General features: G+C 45.0%; 1 protein-coding gene across 17 annotated transcripts in view; it reads right to left on the reverse strand.

Annotated features, from left to right (window-relative positions):
* The window catches only part of TBC1D14 (TBC1 domain family member 14), a 109375-nt gene that overhangs the window by 48550 nt on the left and 46860 nt on the right, over positions 1–13965 (reverse strand). Inside the window, exon 1 of one of the 17 annotated variants that reach the window (XM_086404667.1) lies at positions 12421–12544. The exons of the other annotated variants lie outside the window; for them this stretch is intronic. Within the exon in view, the coding sequence (XP_086260793.1) occupies positions 12421–12516 (96 nt within the window). The 5' untranslated portion in view covers positions 12517–12544. Of the gene's footprint in view, positions 1–12420; positions 12545–13965 lie in introns of those variants that run through there. 17 annotated transcript variants of the gene reach the window in all.

Below are 13965 nucleotides of genomic sequence, written 5' to 3' on the forward strand. Positions count from 1 at the left end.
AATGTAACACTTGCCTGTTAACTCAAGGATACCACGGAGTGGGAAAGACTGAGGGCAAGAGAAGGGGCAACAGAGGGTGAGATGGTTGAATGGCATCACTGACTCAATGGACATGAGTCTGAGCAAACTCCAGGAGAGAGTGAAGGACAGGGAAGCCTGGCCTGCTGCGTCCATGGGGTCGCAAAGAGTCGGACACGACTGAGCGACTGAACAACAACAATGGAGTTTCCAGTGGCAAAGAGAAAACTCCACCTGAAGGGCTTCCACACGCTGCTGCTGCTGCTGCTGCTAAGTCGCTTCAGTCGTGTCCGACTCCGTGCGACCCCACAGACGGCAGCCCACCAGGCTCCCCCGTCCCTGGGATTCTCCAGGCAAGAACACTGGAGTGGGTTGCTGACAAGATGCAAAGCGACATTCTGAGTGCAACTCAGACTAGTAATTTAAAGGACATTTTAGAGGAAACTTAAAGCTCAGAGCCCTACTCCTCTCAAATCTGAGGTTTCTCCAAGTCCCACGTGACCGCTTGCTGACTACACCGCCCTCAGAAGGGTCAGCTATGCTCCATGCATCGCAGCCCAAGACAAGCCAGCCAGGCCTGTGCCCATCAACCCCTGGGAAAGGCCCAAGAAGTGTCTTCCCTGCTGATCCAACAGTGCTCAGAGACTATAAAATACTCTAAAAATCTCAATCTTCCATTGGGAATTAGATTGATGTGAGAAAAAAAAAAAGCAGTTTCCTCTGGCTGTCAATATTTTTATATCAACACATTAAATTGTTCAGGGAAGTGCAGGAGCATTTGAAAGCTCCCAAGGGCCACCTCCCTACATCTTCCTTGGAAGCAGCCTTGATTCAGCTGCTTGCCTGGAACACACTTTTCTGGTTCAGGTTATTCAACAGGCTACTCAGCTGCAGACACGATCACCAGAGCCCACAGTCAGTCACAGACCAGGTTCAGAAGACGGACGGTCCCCTCTGAACAATCCCGGCCACAGCGTCTTCAGGGTCAGACTGGGCAAGTCTCCTGAGAGCCGACTGTGGACATGCCAGAGAGAAGCTGCACAGCTCTATCACAAGCGTGTGCCCGCGAGCGAAGCGTACACCGTCCCCTGGCTCAGAGGAAGGCCAGGGAGGGTAGGCAGGCAGGGCGCGGAGTCTCAGGTGAAGAGGGCTTTCCAGTTAACCCTGTGTGCGTCTGCCATTTGGGGATTCTACAGGTGTTTTTTATTCATGAACTATTTTTTATAATTTGAAAAAAAAAAAAACAATTTTTAAGCTATTTCAGATGTTATTCAAGACTGACTTTGCCAACTACAAATTTCCAAAACACACTGAACACTCCTGACAGTGACAAAGTTGTTTTATTTTTTTTAAGATTTTTATCCAGTCACAAGAGTAAAGGTCCCTGAGGTGAGACCAGAACACGAGAAGCCACTGACATTTACTGAGCTCTCACTGGACACCAACCACTGCTCCAGTAACACGCACACTTAAACACAAAATGACTGCATAGTTTTTATTTATTTTGGCTGCACCACGCAGCACACAGGATCTTAGCGTATCAGGGGTTGAACCCGTGGAAGCACAGAGTCTTCTAACCACTGAACTACTGTGACTACTGCCACTGGGACCACTGCCACCCTCACTTCCTCCCACTTAACCTTCACAAGCACAGGCAAGAGGGGCATTACTTTTGCAGAGAAGGAGACCAAGGGTTAGGAGAGGCAAAGTCAAGTCAGCGGCCTGAAGCCACGCAACTGACTGCGAGTGACCGAACGAGGACACAGACAAGGGGCTCCCTGCTCAAAGCAGAGTCCCTCCCAGGCCTGACCCCTCTGACCCCAGCAGGGTCTGTGGCCTGTTCGAACGGAACAGGAACAGAAACGAACGGAAAGACCGGCCCGTTCGTTTCCCGGTCTCGAGCACCCACCTCCCCCTGGGAGCCCCAGCGGCAAGACTGGAATTGTGGCCCGAGTTCTGCCCTCTCAGACTGACGGGGAGAGGCATCACTTCCACACCTGGAAAAAGAAGCAAACCTCCCTTGAGAAGCACTGTGCACCAGAATCCAGTTTATACTAAGGTATCTGAGGCAAGAGAGTTAAACTGCTCAGATGGATTAACTGTCACCACGACAACAGTGGGAGACAATCCACGCACCGAATAAAACTGTCCAAACTAAATGACCCGCTGCCGTTTCCCTCTCTCCTCGCTTCCCCCTGTCTTCCCCAAACACCTCAAAGAAAAACCTGATACATAACGTGCTGCCTCTCTAAAATCCAAGATTAATAAGCATTAGACATTTTATACTCGTAGCTCAGTCGGTAAAGAATCTGCCTTCAATGCAGCAGCCCTGGGTTCGATTCCTGGGTCAGGAAGATCCCCTAGAGAAGGAAATGGCAACCTACTCCAGTATTCTTGCCTGGAGGATCCCATGGACAGAGGAGCCTGGCAGGACACAGTTCGTGGGGTTGCAAGAGTCGGACATGATTTAGCAACTAAACCACCACCACAGACATTTTATAAGATAATCTCCTGCTAAGACTGAGACAGTCAATTCTTGGGTAGGTTGATAAGAAGTCCCCAAGGAGAAGAAAGGGGTCAGGAACCCTTGAGAAGGAGAAAGGGGTCCAGGTCTGTCAAGGAGGAGAAAAGGACAAACTTTTTCTACATTGCTTTGTCTTGGTCAATGTAACAATGTATCTTCTTGAGGACATGTTTCTCCTTAACAAGAACCTTATGACTAATCTTGTTATCTTAAAATGTATATTGTGGAAGTGGGTCTGGTTCGGTTCAGTTCAGTCGCTTAGTAATGTCTGACTCTTTGCGACCCCATGGACTGCAGCACGCTAGGCTTCCCTGTCGGTCACCAACTCCCGGAGCTTGCTCAAACTCATGTCCATCAAGTCGGTGATACCATCCAACCATCTCATCCTCTGTCGTCCCATTCTCCTCTTGACTTCAATCGTTCCCAGCATCAGGGTCTTTTCCAGTGAGTCAGTTCTTTGCATCACGTGGCCAAAATACTGGAGCTTCAGCTTTAGCATCAGTCCTTCCAAAGAATATTCACAGTTGATTTCCTTTAGGATTGACTGGTTTGATCTCGTTGCCATACAAGGGACTTTCCAGCATCTTTTCCAACACCACAGTTCAAAAGCATCAATTTTTCGGCACTCAGCTTTCTTTATGGTCCAACTCTCACATCCATACACAACTACTGGAAAAACCATAGCTTTGGACGGACCTTTGTTGGCAAAGTAATGATTCTGCTTCTTAATATGCTGTCTAGGTTAGTCATAGCTTTTTTTCCAAGGAGCAAGCATCTTCGAATTTCATGGCTGCAGTCACCATCTGCAGTGATTTTGGAGCCCAGGAAATAAAGTCTGTCACTGTTTTCATTGTTTACCCACCTCTGCCATGAAGTGATGGGAACGGATGCCATGATCTTAGTTTTCTGAATATTGAGTTTTAAGCCAGCTTTTTCACTCTTCTCTTTCACTTTCATCAAGAGGCTCTTTAGTTCCTCTTCACTTTCTCCATCTGCATATGGTATCTGCATATCTGGGGATATTGATATTTCTCTCAGCAATCTTGATTCCAGCTTGTGCTTCCTCCAGCCCAGCATTTCTCTTGATGTACTCTGCATAGAAGTTACATAAGCAGTGTGTCAAGATACAGCCTTGACATACTCCTTTCCTGATTTGGAACCAGTCTGTTGTTCCATGTACAATTCTAACTGTTGCTTCTTGACCTGCATACAGATTTCTCAGAACGTAGGTTAGGCGGTCTGGTATTCCCATCTCTTTAAGAATTTTCCACAGTTTGCTGTGAATCACACAGTCAAAGGCTTCATTCAGCATAGTCAATAAAGCAGATGTAGATGTTTTTCTGGAACTCTCTTGCTTTTTTGATGATCCAACGGATGTTGGCAATTTGATCTCTGGTTCCTCTGCCTTTTCTAAATCCGGCTTGAACATCTGGAAGTTCCCAGTTCACGCATTGCTAAAGCCTGGCTTGGAGAATTTTGAGCATTACTTTACTAGCGTGTGAGATGAGTGCAATTCTGCAGTAGGTGGCATTGCCTTTCTTTGGGATTGGAATGAAAACTGACCTTTTCCAGTCCTGTGGTCACTGCTGAGTTTTCCAAATTTGCTGGCATATTGAGTGCAGCACTTTCACAGCATCATCTTTTCGGACTTGAAACAGCTCGGCTGGAATTCCATCACCTCCACTAGCTGTGTTCGTAGTGATGCTTCCTAAGGCCCACTTGACTTTGGACTCCAGAATGTCCGGTTCCTAGGTGAGTGATCACACCAACATGGTTACCTGGGTCATTAAGATCTTTTCTGTATAGTTCTTCTGTGTATTCTTGCCACTCCTCTTAATATCTTCTGCTTCTGTTAGGTCCATACTGTTTCTGACCTTGACTGTGCCCATCTTTGCATGAAATGTTCCTTTGGTATCTCTAATTTTCTTGAAGAGATCTCTAATCTTTCCCATTCTATTGTTTTCCTCTATCTCTTTGCATTGATCACTTAGGAAGGCTCTCTTATCTCTCCTTGCTATTTTTTTGAATTCTGCATTCAGATGGGTATCCTGCCTTTTCTATATTGCCTTTAGCTTCTTTTGTTTTCCCAGCTGTTTGCAAGTCTTCCTCAGACCACCATTTTGCCTTTTTGCATTTCTTTTTCTTGGGGATGGTCTTGATCACTGCCTCTTGTACAACGTCATGAACCTCTGTCTATAGTTCTTCAGGCACTCTATCAGATGTAATCCCTTGAATCTATTTGTGACTTCCACTGTAAAATCATAAGGGATTTGATTTAGGACATACCTGAACGGTCTAGTGGTTTTCCCTACTTTAAGTCTGAATTTGACAATAAGGAGTTCATGATCTGAGCCACAGTCAGCTCCCAGTCTTTCTTTAAATATTTGGAAGAGCTCATCAATGAAACCCCCTCTAGGCTTGGAGATTTCTTTTTTGGAAGGTTTTGAACTACAATTTCCATTTCATTAATAATTACAGCACAATTTGGGTTATCTATTGCATCCTGAATGAGCTCTGGTGATGTGTGACTTTCAAGGAAGCGGATCATTTCATCTAAGTTATCAAACTTATGTTTGGAGAGTTATTTATAACATTCTCTTATCCTTTTAATTTCTGCAGCGTCTGCAGTAGTATCTCGTCTTTTAACTTCTCTTACTGATAATTTGGTCCTCCTTTCTTATGTCAGTTTTGTTTGCGTTTGATTTTGTTGATCATTTCAGAGAACCAGCTTGTGGTTTCTCTGACTATTAATTTTTGTTTTCAATTTCAGTGTCTTCTGTTCTCATGTGTGTTACTTTCTTCGTTTTGCTTGTTTGGGGTTTATTTGCTCCTTTTACAGTTTCTTAAGGTAGAAAATTAGAGAACTTTTCTCTTTTCTAATCAGACTGGCTTAATGCTATAAATTCCCTTCTTGGGGAATTTCCCAGAAGTCCAGTGGTTAAGACGCTGTGCTTTCACTGCCGAGGGCCCAAGTTTGATCCCTGGTTGGGGAACTAAGATCCCATAAGCCACACAGTGAGGCCAAAAACATAAAAATGTCCTTCTAAGCACTGCATCCCACAAATTTTCATAGACTGTATTTTTGTTCAGTTCAAAATATTCTCTCATTTTCCTTGTGACTCTCTTATTGTCCCAAAACTTATCTAGAAGCATATGCTCAGTCATGATCAACTCTTTTGTGACTCCATGGACTGTAGCCCACCAAGCTCTTCTGTCCACGGGAGTCTCCACGCAACAATAATGGATTAGATTAGCATTTCCTTCTCCAGGGGTTTAGAAGCATGTTACGTGTTTAATTTCCAAGTGTGGAGAGATGTTCTTCTTATCTTTCTGACCCTGTAACCTTACTGAGGTGCAGGAAGATATTTTGTATAAACTGAATCCTTTCAGGTTATGGTCTATCTTGGTGACCATCCATGTGAGCTTGCAAAGGTGTGTCGTGCTCTGCTGGGGTGTGGAGTCTCCTCCAACAGCAGCCCAGCAGCCTGGCTCGGTGACGGGAGGCCAGAGTGGGGCTGGTTCCCTCTGTCAGTAGTCCCATCAGTTACTCGGAGGGGCACTGGCGTTTCGGCCGTAACTGTGGATGCGCCGACCTGTTTCAGTCTGCCAGGTTCTGTGCCGTGCAGTTTGCAGCTCTGCTGTTAGAATGCACTCAACGTGATTATGTCTTCATTGGTAACATTCCACCTTGTCCCTGGTGACTTTCTTTGCTCTGAAGTCTACTTTTCCTGATGTTACTCCATCTGCATTTTGACTAGTGTCTTCACCGCAGTGTTCTTTTTGCACCCTTTAATTGTAACTACACGTTTCATATTTGGAGTGAATGTCTTTTAGACGGTATATAGCTGGGTCATTGTTTCTGAACCCACTCTGACAATGTCACACACGATTGGTATGCTCAGACCGTTTATATTAAGGTAAATTATTGACACGTTTCAATTTGGGCCGTCCATCTTATGTGTTCTATTTTTCCTTCCTACATTTCCTCTTGCCTGTCTTGATTTCACTTCCTGGAACTTTTTTTTTTAGAATTCCATTTTAAAATATTTCATTTTTCGCTCTCTTTGTGAAGTTTAGTGGTTGATCTGAAATTTACAATATATATCTCTCACGATCTTATTAGAATCAATATTTTAGCGCTTCAAGTGGAATGTAGAAACATTACCATCATACCCTCTCCCCCTTCATGGTCTAGCTGTAATACGTACTACATCGACATACGCTGAAAACCCCACAGAAAAACGTACTTTTTGCTTTCAACAAAACATATTTCAAAGACCTCATTGAGAGAACAATGGTCTGTTGTGCTCCTCTGGACTTTTACCATTTCTGTTCCTCTTCCTTCCTAATGTTTCAGGTCTCTTCTAGTATAATGTCCCTATTGTCTGGAAAACTTCCTTCAGTAATTTTTTTTAGATCTGCTGGCAACAAATTCCCTCAGTTTTCCTTTATCCAAAAAGATCTTTATTTTACTTCCACTGCTGAAGGGTATTTTTGCTGGATATAGAATTTGGGGTTGATAGTTCTTTTCTTGAGTTAAGTAAGACTTGCATTATTCAATAAAGCCATAAGTCATGTCAAGTAGGTCCAGACGGACAGGTCACAGTGGACAGTTCTGACAAAACATGGTCCAGTGGAGCAGGGAATAGCAAACCACTCCAGGATTCTTGCCGTGAGAACCCCATGAACAGTGTGAAAAGGCAAAAAGATATGACACTGGAAAATAAGCAACCCCCCAGGTCAGAAGGTGTCCAGTATGCTACTGGGGAAGAACGGAGGGCCATTACTGATAGCTCCAGAAAGAATGAGGCAGCTGGGCCAGTATGGAATCAACGCTCAGTCGTGGATGTGCCTGGCGGTCAAAGTAAAATCCGATGCTGTAAAGAACAATTCTGCATAGGAACCTGGAATGATAGGTTCATGAATCAAGGTAAATTGGATGTCAAGCAGGAGATGGCAAGAATGAACACTGACATGATAATTTAGGAATCAGTGAACTAAAATGGGCAGGAATGGGTGAATTTAACTCACATGACCATTATATCTACTACTGTGGGCAAGAATCCCTTAGAAGAAATGAAGCAGCATCATAGTCAACAAAAGAGTCCGAAACGCAGAACTTGGGTGCTATCTTAAAAATGACAGAATGATCTCGATATGTTTCCAAGGAAAACCATTCAACGTCACAGTAATCCAAGTCTATGCCCTGTCCACAAATGCTGAAGAAGCTGAAGTTGACCAGTTCTATGAAGACCTACAAGACCTACAACACCAAAAACAGATGTTCTTTTCATTAGAGGGGACTAGAATGCAAGAAATACCTGGAGTAACAAGCAAATTTGGCCTTGGAGTATAAAATGAAGCAGGGCAAAGGCTAATGGAGTCTTGTCAAGAGACCACACTGGTCATAGCAAACATGCTTTGCCAACAACACAAGAGAAGACTCTACACATGGACATCACCAGATGGTCAATACCAAAATCAGATTATTATATTCTTTGCAGTTGAAGATGGAGATCTATACAAGTCAGCAAAAACAAGACACGGAGCTGACTGTGGCTCAGATCATTAGCTCCTTGTTGCAAAATCCAGGCTTAAATTTAAGAAAGTAGGGAAACCACTAGGCCATCCAGATATGATCTAAATCAAATCTCTTATGATTATACAGTGGAAGTGACAAATACATTCAAGGGATTAGATCTGGTAGACAGAGTGCCCGAAGAACTAAGAATGGAGGTTCATAACGCTGTACAGGAGGCAGTGACCAAAATCATCGCAAAGAAAAAGAAATGCAAGAAGGCAAAGTGGTTGTCTGAGGAGGCCTTACAAAGAGCTAAGGAAAGAAGAAAAGTAAAAAGCAAGGGAGAAAGGGAAAGATACACCCAACTGAATGCAAAGTTCCAGAGAATAGCAAGGAGAGATAAGAAGGCCTTCTTAAATGAACAATGCAAACAACTAGAGGAAAACAATAGAATAGGAAAGAATAGAAATCTCTTCAAGGAAATCAAAGATATCAAGGGAAAATTTCAAGCTAGGATGGGCACAATAAACGACAGAAATGGTAAGGACCTAACAGAGGTAGAAGAGATTAATATGAGGACGTGGCAAGAATACACAGAACTGTACAAAAACGGTCTTAATCACCAGGATAACAATGATGGTGTGGTCACTCACCTAGAGTCAGACATCCTAGCGTGAAGTCACGTGGGCCTTAGGAAGCATCACTACGAACAAAGCTAGTGGAGGTGATGGAATTCCAGGTGAGCTATTTCAAGTCCTAAAAGATGATGCTGTGAAAGTGCTGCACTCAATATGCTGGCAAATTTGGAAGACTCAGCAGTGGCCGGCCACAGGACTGAAAAAGGTCAGTTTTCATTTCAAGCCCAAAGAAAGGCAATGCCAAAGAATGCTCAAACTACCACACAATTGCACTCATCTCACACAGTAACAAAGTAATGTGCAAAATTCTCAGAGCTAGGCTTCAACAGTACTTGAACCAAGAACTTCCAGATGTTCAAGCTGGATTTAGAAAGGGCAGAAGAACAGAGTCAAATTGCCAACATCCACTGGATCACAGAGAAAGGAGGGGAATTCCAGAAAAACATCTACTTCTGCTTCACTGACTACTTTAAAGCCTTTGACTGTGTGGATCACAACAAACTGTGGAAAATTTTTAAAGAGATGGGAACACCAGACCACCTTACCTACCTCCTGAGAAACCTGTATGTGGTTCAAGAAGCAACAGTTAGAACCAGACATGGAACAACAGACTGGTTCAAAATTGGGAAAGGAGAACAACAAGGCTGTTATATTGTCACCCTGCTTATTTAACTTGTATACAGAGTACATCATGAGAAATGCCAGGACTGATGACGCACAAGCTGGAATTAAGATTGCTAGGAGAAATATCAAAAACCTCAGATATGCAGATGATACCACTTTAATGGCAGAAAGAGAAGAGTATCTACAGAGCCTGCTGATGAGGGTGAAAGAGGAAAGTGAAAAAAAGCTGGTTTAAAACTCAACATTCAAAAAACTAAGATCATGGCATCTGGTCCCATCACTTCATGGCAAACAGAAAGGGAAAATGTGGAGGTAGTGACAAATTTTATTTTCTTGGGCTCCAGAATCACTGTGGATGGTTACTACAGCCATTAAATTAAAAAACACACTTGCTCATTGGAAAGAAAGTTATGACGAACCTAGACATTAAAAAGAGTTAAAGTATTAAAAAGCAAAGACATCACTTTGCCAACAAAGATCCGTACAGTCAAAGCTATGGTATTTCTAGTAGTCATGCATGGATGTGAGAGTTGGACCATAAAGAAAGCTGAGTGCTGAAGAATTGATGCTTTTGGACTGTGGTGCTGGAGAAGAGTCTTGAGAGGCCATTGGACTGCAAGGAGATCCAACCAGTCTATCCTAAAGGAAATCAGTCCTGAATATTCATTGGAAGGACTGATGCTAAAGCTGAAGCTCCAATACTTTGACCACCTGATGCAAAGAGCCAACTCTTGGGGAAAGACCCAGATGTGGGGAAAGATGAAGACGAGCGGGGAAAGGAGAAGAGGCAGTCAGAGGATGAGATGGTAAGATAGCATCACTGACTCAATGGACATGAGTTTGAGCAGACTTCGGGAGATGGTGAAGGACAGGGGAGCCTGACGTGCTGCAGGCCATGGGGTCACAAAGAGGCAGATGCGACTCAGGGACTGAACAACAACGAAAAGTTTTTTCCTTTCAGCGCTTTAAAAGATGATGTTTCACTTCCTGCTGGCCTCCTCAGTTTCTAATGGGAAAAGCAAGTCATCCAAACTGCCCCTCCCCAGTAAGTGATATACTTTCTCTGGCTGCTTCTAAGATTTTTTTCTTTGTCTACATTTTCAGCAGCATGGTTATGACATGTCTGGGCACTGACTTTGTGAGTTCATCCTGTCTGGAGCTCACTGAGCCTCCTGGTCCCCCGAATCTGTAGGTTTATATCTTTCGCAAGATTTGCGACACAATCAGCCCTTATTTATACTACGCTGTGTCAAGCTGGGGATACCAGAGGACGCAGAGAGTGGTGAGTGTGGCCCGTTCAGCGGAGCTTCCAGTCTTCCTCTCCAAACCACCTGCTACTCCTTCCTTTCCAGAACCCCACGCTGCTGCCCCAGGCACTGTGTTTACATCCGAGTGGTGCGCTTCCCTTCTCTGGGAGAGACACTTTAGAGTACGCTTCGTTCTTCTTTTCCTTAACTGAGACCTGATCTTTTTTGTGAACTGGTTCAAACTCATTTTCCAAATGCATAAGGGATTATAAGAATGAAGAAAGGTTTCCTTTTTAAATGAAATTAAATTGTTTTAGGATATACTTGTAGGCCAGCCACCAGTTACCTGCAGTGAGCGAGCACTCAAGGCTTTTCCTTTCTGCAGTTTATGATCATTCGTGATTTCCTGAGAACCCAGAGGTGAGAATGAATGTCACTTTTAAGTTGTCCTGGTTTTGCCTTCTTCTGGGATTCTCTCTTTAACATCTAAGAGCTGACTTGAAATTCCAGAAGGCCACTGAAGACATCCCAGGTTATACGAACCCAAGCACATGTACTCGTGCTGCCTGACAGAATTCTGTCCAGGACGGTGAAGCCTGCAAGCTTGCCCCGCTGCTGCTATCCTCGCCACAAGCAGTGGCTGCCTCAGAGCCCGCCCAGGACTGAAACCTGCTGCTCAGCCTCACTTCCTGACAACACTGCCAGTCCCTCACATCTGTGCACACAGCATGAGGCCTCACAAAGTCACAGACTCTGTTCTGAAGCATCATCCCAGGTGTTCACAGTCCGGAGTCCCTCTGACATGTACTCAAATTACAAAGACTCGCTATCACTTTTCAAATGGTCTTTTCTTTAAAAAAAAAAAGAAAAGAAAAGCACATGGAAAAATATTGAAAGGAAAAACACCAAAATGCAAACAGTGATCATGTGGGGGACAGTAAGATTCCAAGTGTTATTTTATTTCCTAATATTCTTATACATCGTCTACACATCACTATAACCAAGTCAAAGTGTTAGTCGCTAAAGTGAAAGTGAAGTCGCTTAGACGTGTCCAACTCTTTGGGACCCCATGGACTGTAGCCTACCAGGTTCCTCTGTCCATAGGATTTTCCAGGCAAGAATACTGTGGTGGGTTGCCATTTCCTCCTCCAGGAGATCTTCCCGATCCAGGGATTGAACCCGGGTCTCCCACATTGTAAGCAGATGCTTTACCATCTGAGCCACCAGGGAAGTCACAAGTCATGTCCAGCTCTTTGTGACCCCATGGACTGTAGCCCACCAGGCTCCTCTATCCATGGAATTTTCTAGGCAAGAATATTGGAGAGGGTGCCATGCCCTTCTTCAGAGGATCTTCCCAATTCAGAGACTGACCCGGGTCTCCCACATTGCAGGCAGATTCTTTACCATCTGAGCCACCAAGGAAGCCCATAACCAAGTGAGTGTGACTAACTTATCTAAAGGAATCCACTCCCCATTTCCCAAAAACATAAGCAACTGGGAGACCACTCAGCCACAACCACCTCTGCCGCCTACGCCAGGAACACCTCTTTAGTAAGACTTTGTCCATGAGACTTCATTGGAGCAGAGGTTCAGAATTTTCCAGCAAGTCACTACTTCTCAAACCTGACTGCACATCGGATTTGCCTCACCCACAGCGCACAAACACAAACAAAACACCTGTCAGGCTGGGAGGTGGCGTCAGGAAGAGAAGCCCAGCAGGTCTAAAGCTGACCAGAAAGGCTGTCATCCACCGAAACGGGGGAAGCTGCAAAGGGAATAGGTCTGACAGATCAGAAAAAAAGAAAATCAGAGTTTAGCTTTGGTGCTTGTTCATCAGAGAAGGCCTACCAGACGTCCAGAGGGAGCTGTCGGGTACGCAGCGGGAGGCCCATGTGTGAGGCAGAGCTGGGATCCAAACCCAGCAAGTCTGACTCCAAAGTCCATGTTTTTAAATCACCACAGGATGCCACTTCTACAAAATATTTCCAAAGAGAAAGGGGAAAGGAATTAAAAGTCTACTAAATATCTTAATTATGCTTTAGCCCTAACTAGAGCTACTGCCACCATCTGGGATCACCAGTCTGGACACTCAGGCCCCAGGGACGGGCCCTCTGAAGCGGGGAGGGGAGGCAGGGAGAACCGACGCCTTGGACAGCAGCCAGCTCCAGCCTGCACCCAGGAGCTTCCTCCCAGCTTGCGGGAGGGCCCAGGGTGAGGGATGGGCGGCCCAGACACAAAGCTGGAGCAAACAGGATGGAGGCAGGGCTGTATGAGGCATGCAGGTACCGTTACATCCTGTATTATTGATGCTCAGAGCCAGATGGTCCTCTTCTCTGCAGTATCATGTTACTACAGAATTAGCTGACCTAGTCACTTCAGTTCACAGAAACCCTCTAAGAACATAATCCACGTTCGCCTTTAAAAAAGGGGGGTACGACAAAGATAACAGAAATTCAAGCATGATGCAAGTGGCATTAAGAGCCATGGGAAAATCTACGCAGCATAATGTATATAAAAAGTATAACTTTTTAGAAGAGCGTAGATTTCTTTAAAAATTCTGTAACAGCTTAGCTACTGAGTTTCCTAAGAAACCGCAGAGCTAAGCTCTGCATGTGAATACACATTTTAATTGTGTGTTATTTTAACAATCTACACAATAAGTGATCCAAATTCAAAATGTAACAGTCTCTAAAAATGAATTTCAACACTGATTTATTTTGCAAGTCTCCTGGGTCCCAACAACTGCTGTAAGGAGCATTAGACACCATTTGAAACACCATGAATTTGCCAAAACATAAACAATGAAATCTGTACAAAGCCAGTCTGCGGTCTGAGCCAGAGCCCTACACAGTGCACCCCCGGACCTAACACGTCTACACATGGAGGGGCCACAAGACTTAGCAGTCCCACGACTTCCACGGGCACTGGGCCAGACCCCCTTCTTTCACCCGGACAAGTCCAAGAGCCGCACACTTGCCAGGGGGCCTCATCATTCCCTGCATGCGTAAAGCCCTTGGTGGGGGGCTCCCCACAGCCTCTAGGTTAGGGGCAGGCTCCAAGCCCATCACGTCCCACCAAGAGGACCACCCGCCCCTGTTCCCCGGGCTCCCACTGCATGAAGCCCGGAGCTCGGGCCGCCTGGCACCTGCCCCCCTCCACTTCCTGCAGAGGAAGAGCCACGGCGAAGGCCCTGGCACCCACAGGCCTGGGGCTGAACTCCAGTTCCTCTGCTTTCCAGCTGCACACTCATTCGGTCTGCTCTCAGGGCTCTTTTGGTAAAATGAAGACGGTAACTAATTTCTTCACGAGGTTGTGGCGAGTTTTAAATGAACTAGAAACCCAAATGATGACTCATTTAACCCCAGTGTGTGTTCCCCATGGCGGCCCTGCCTC

This window comes from Bos grunniens, chromosome 6 (assembly GCF_055505025.1).
Source record: "Bos grunniens cultivar Pamir isolate PY7600 chromosome 6, Bosgru_T2T1.0, whole genome shotgun sequence".
Classification (NCBI taxonomy): Eukaryota; Metazoa; Chordata; class Mammalia; order Artiodactyla; family Bovidae; genus Bos; species Bos grunniens.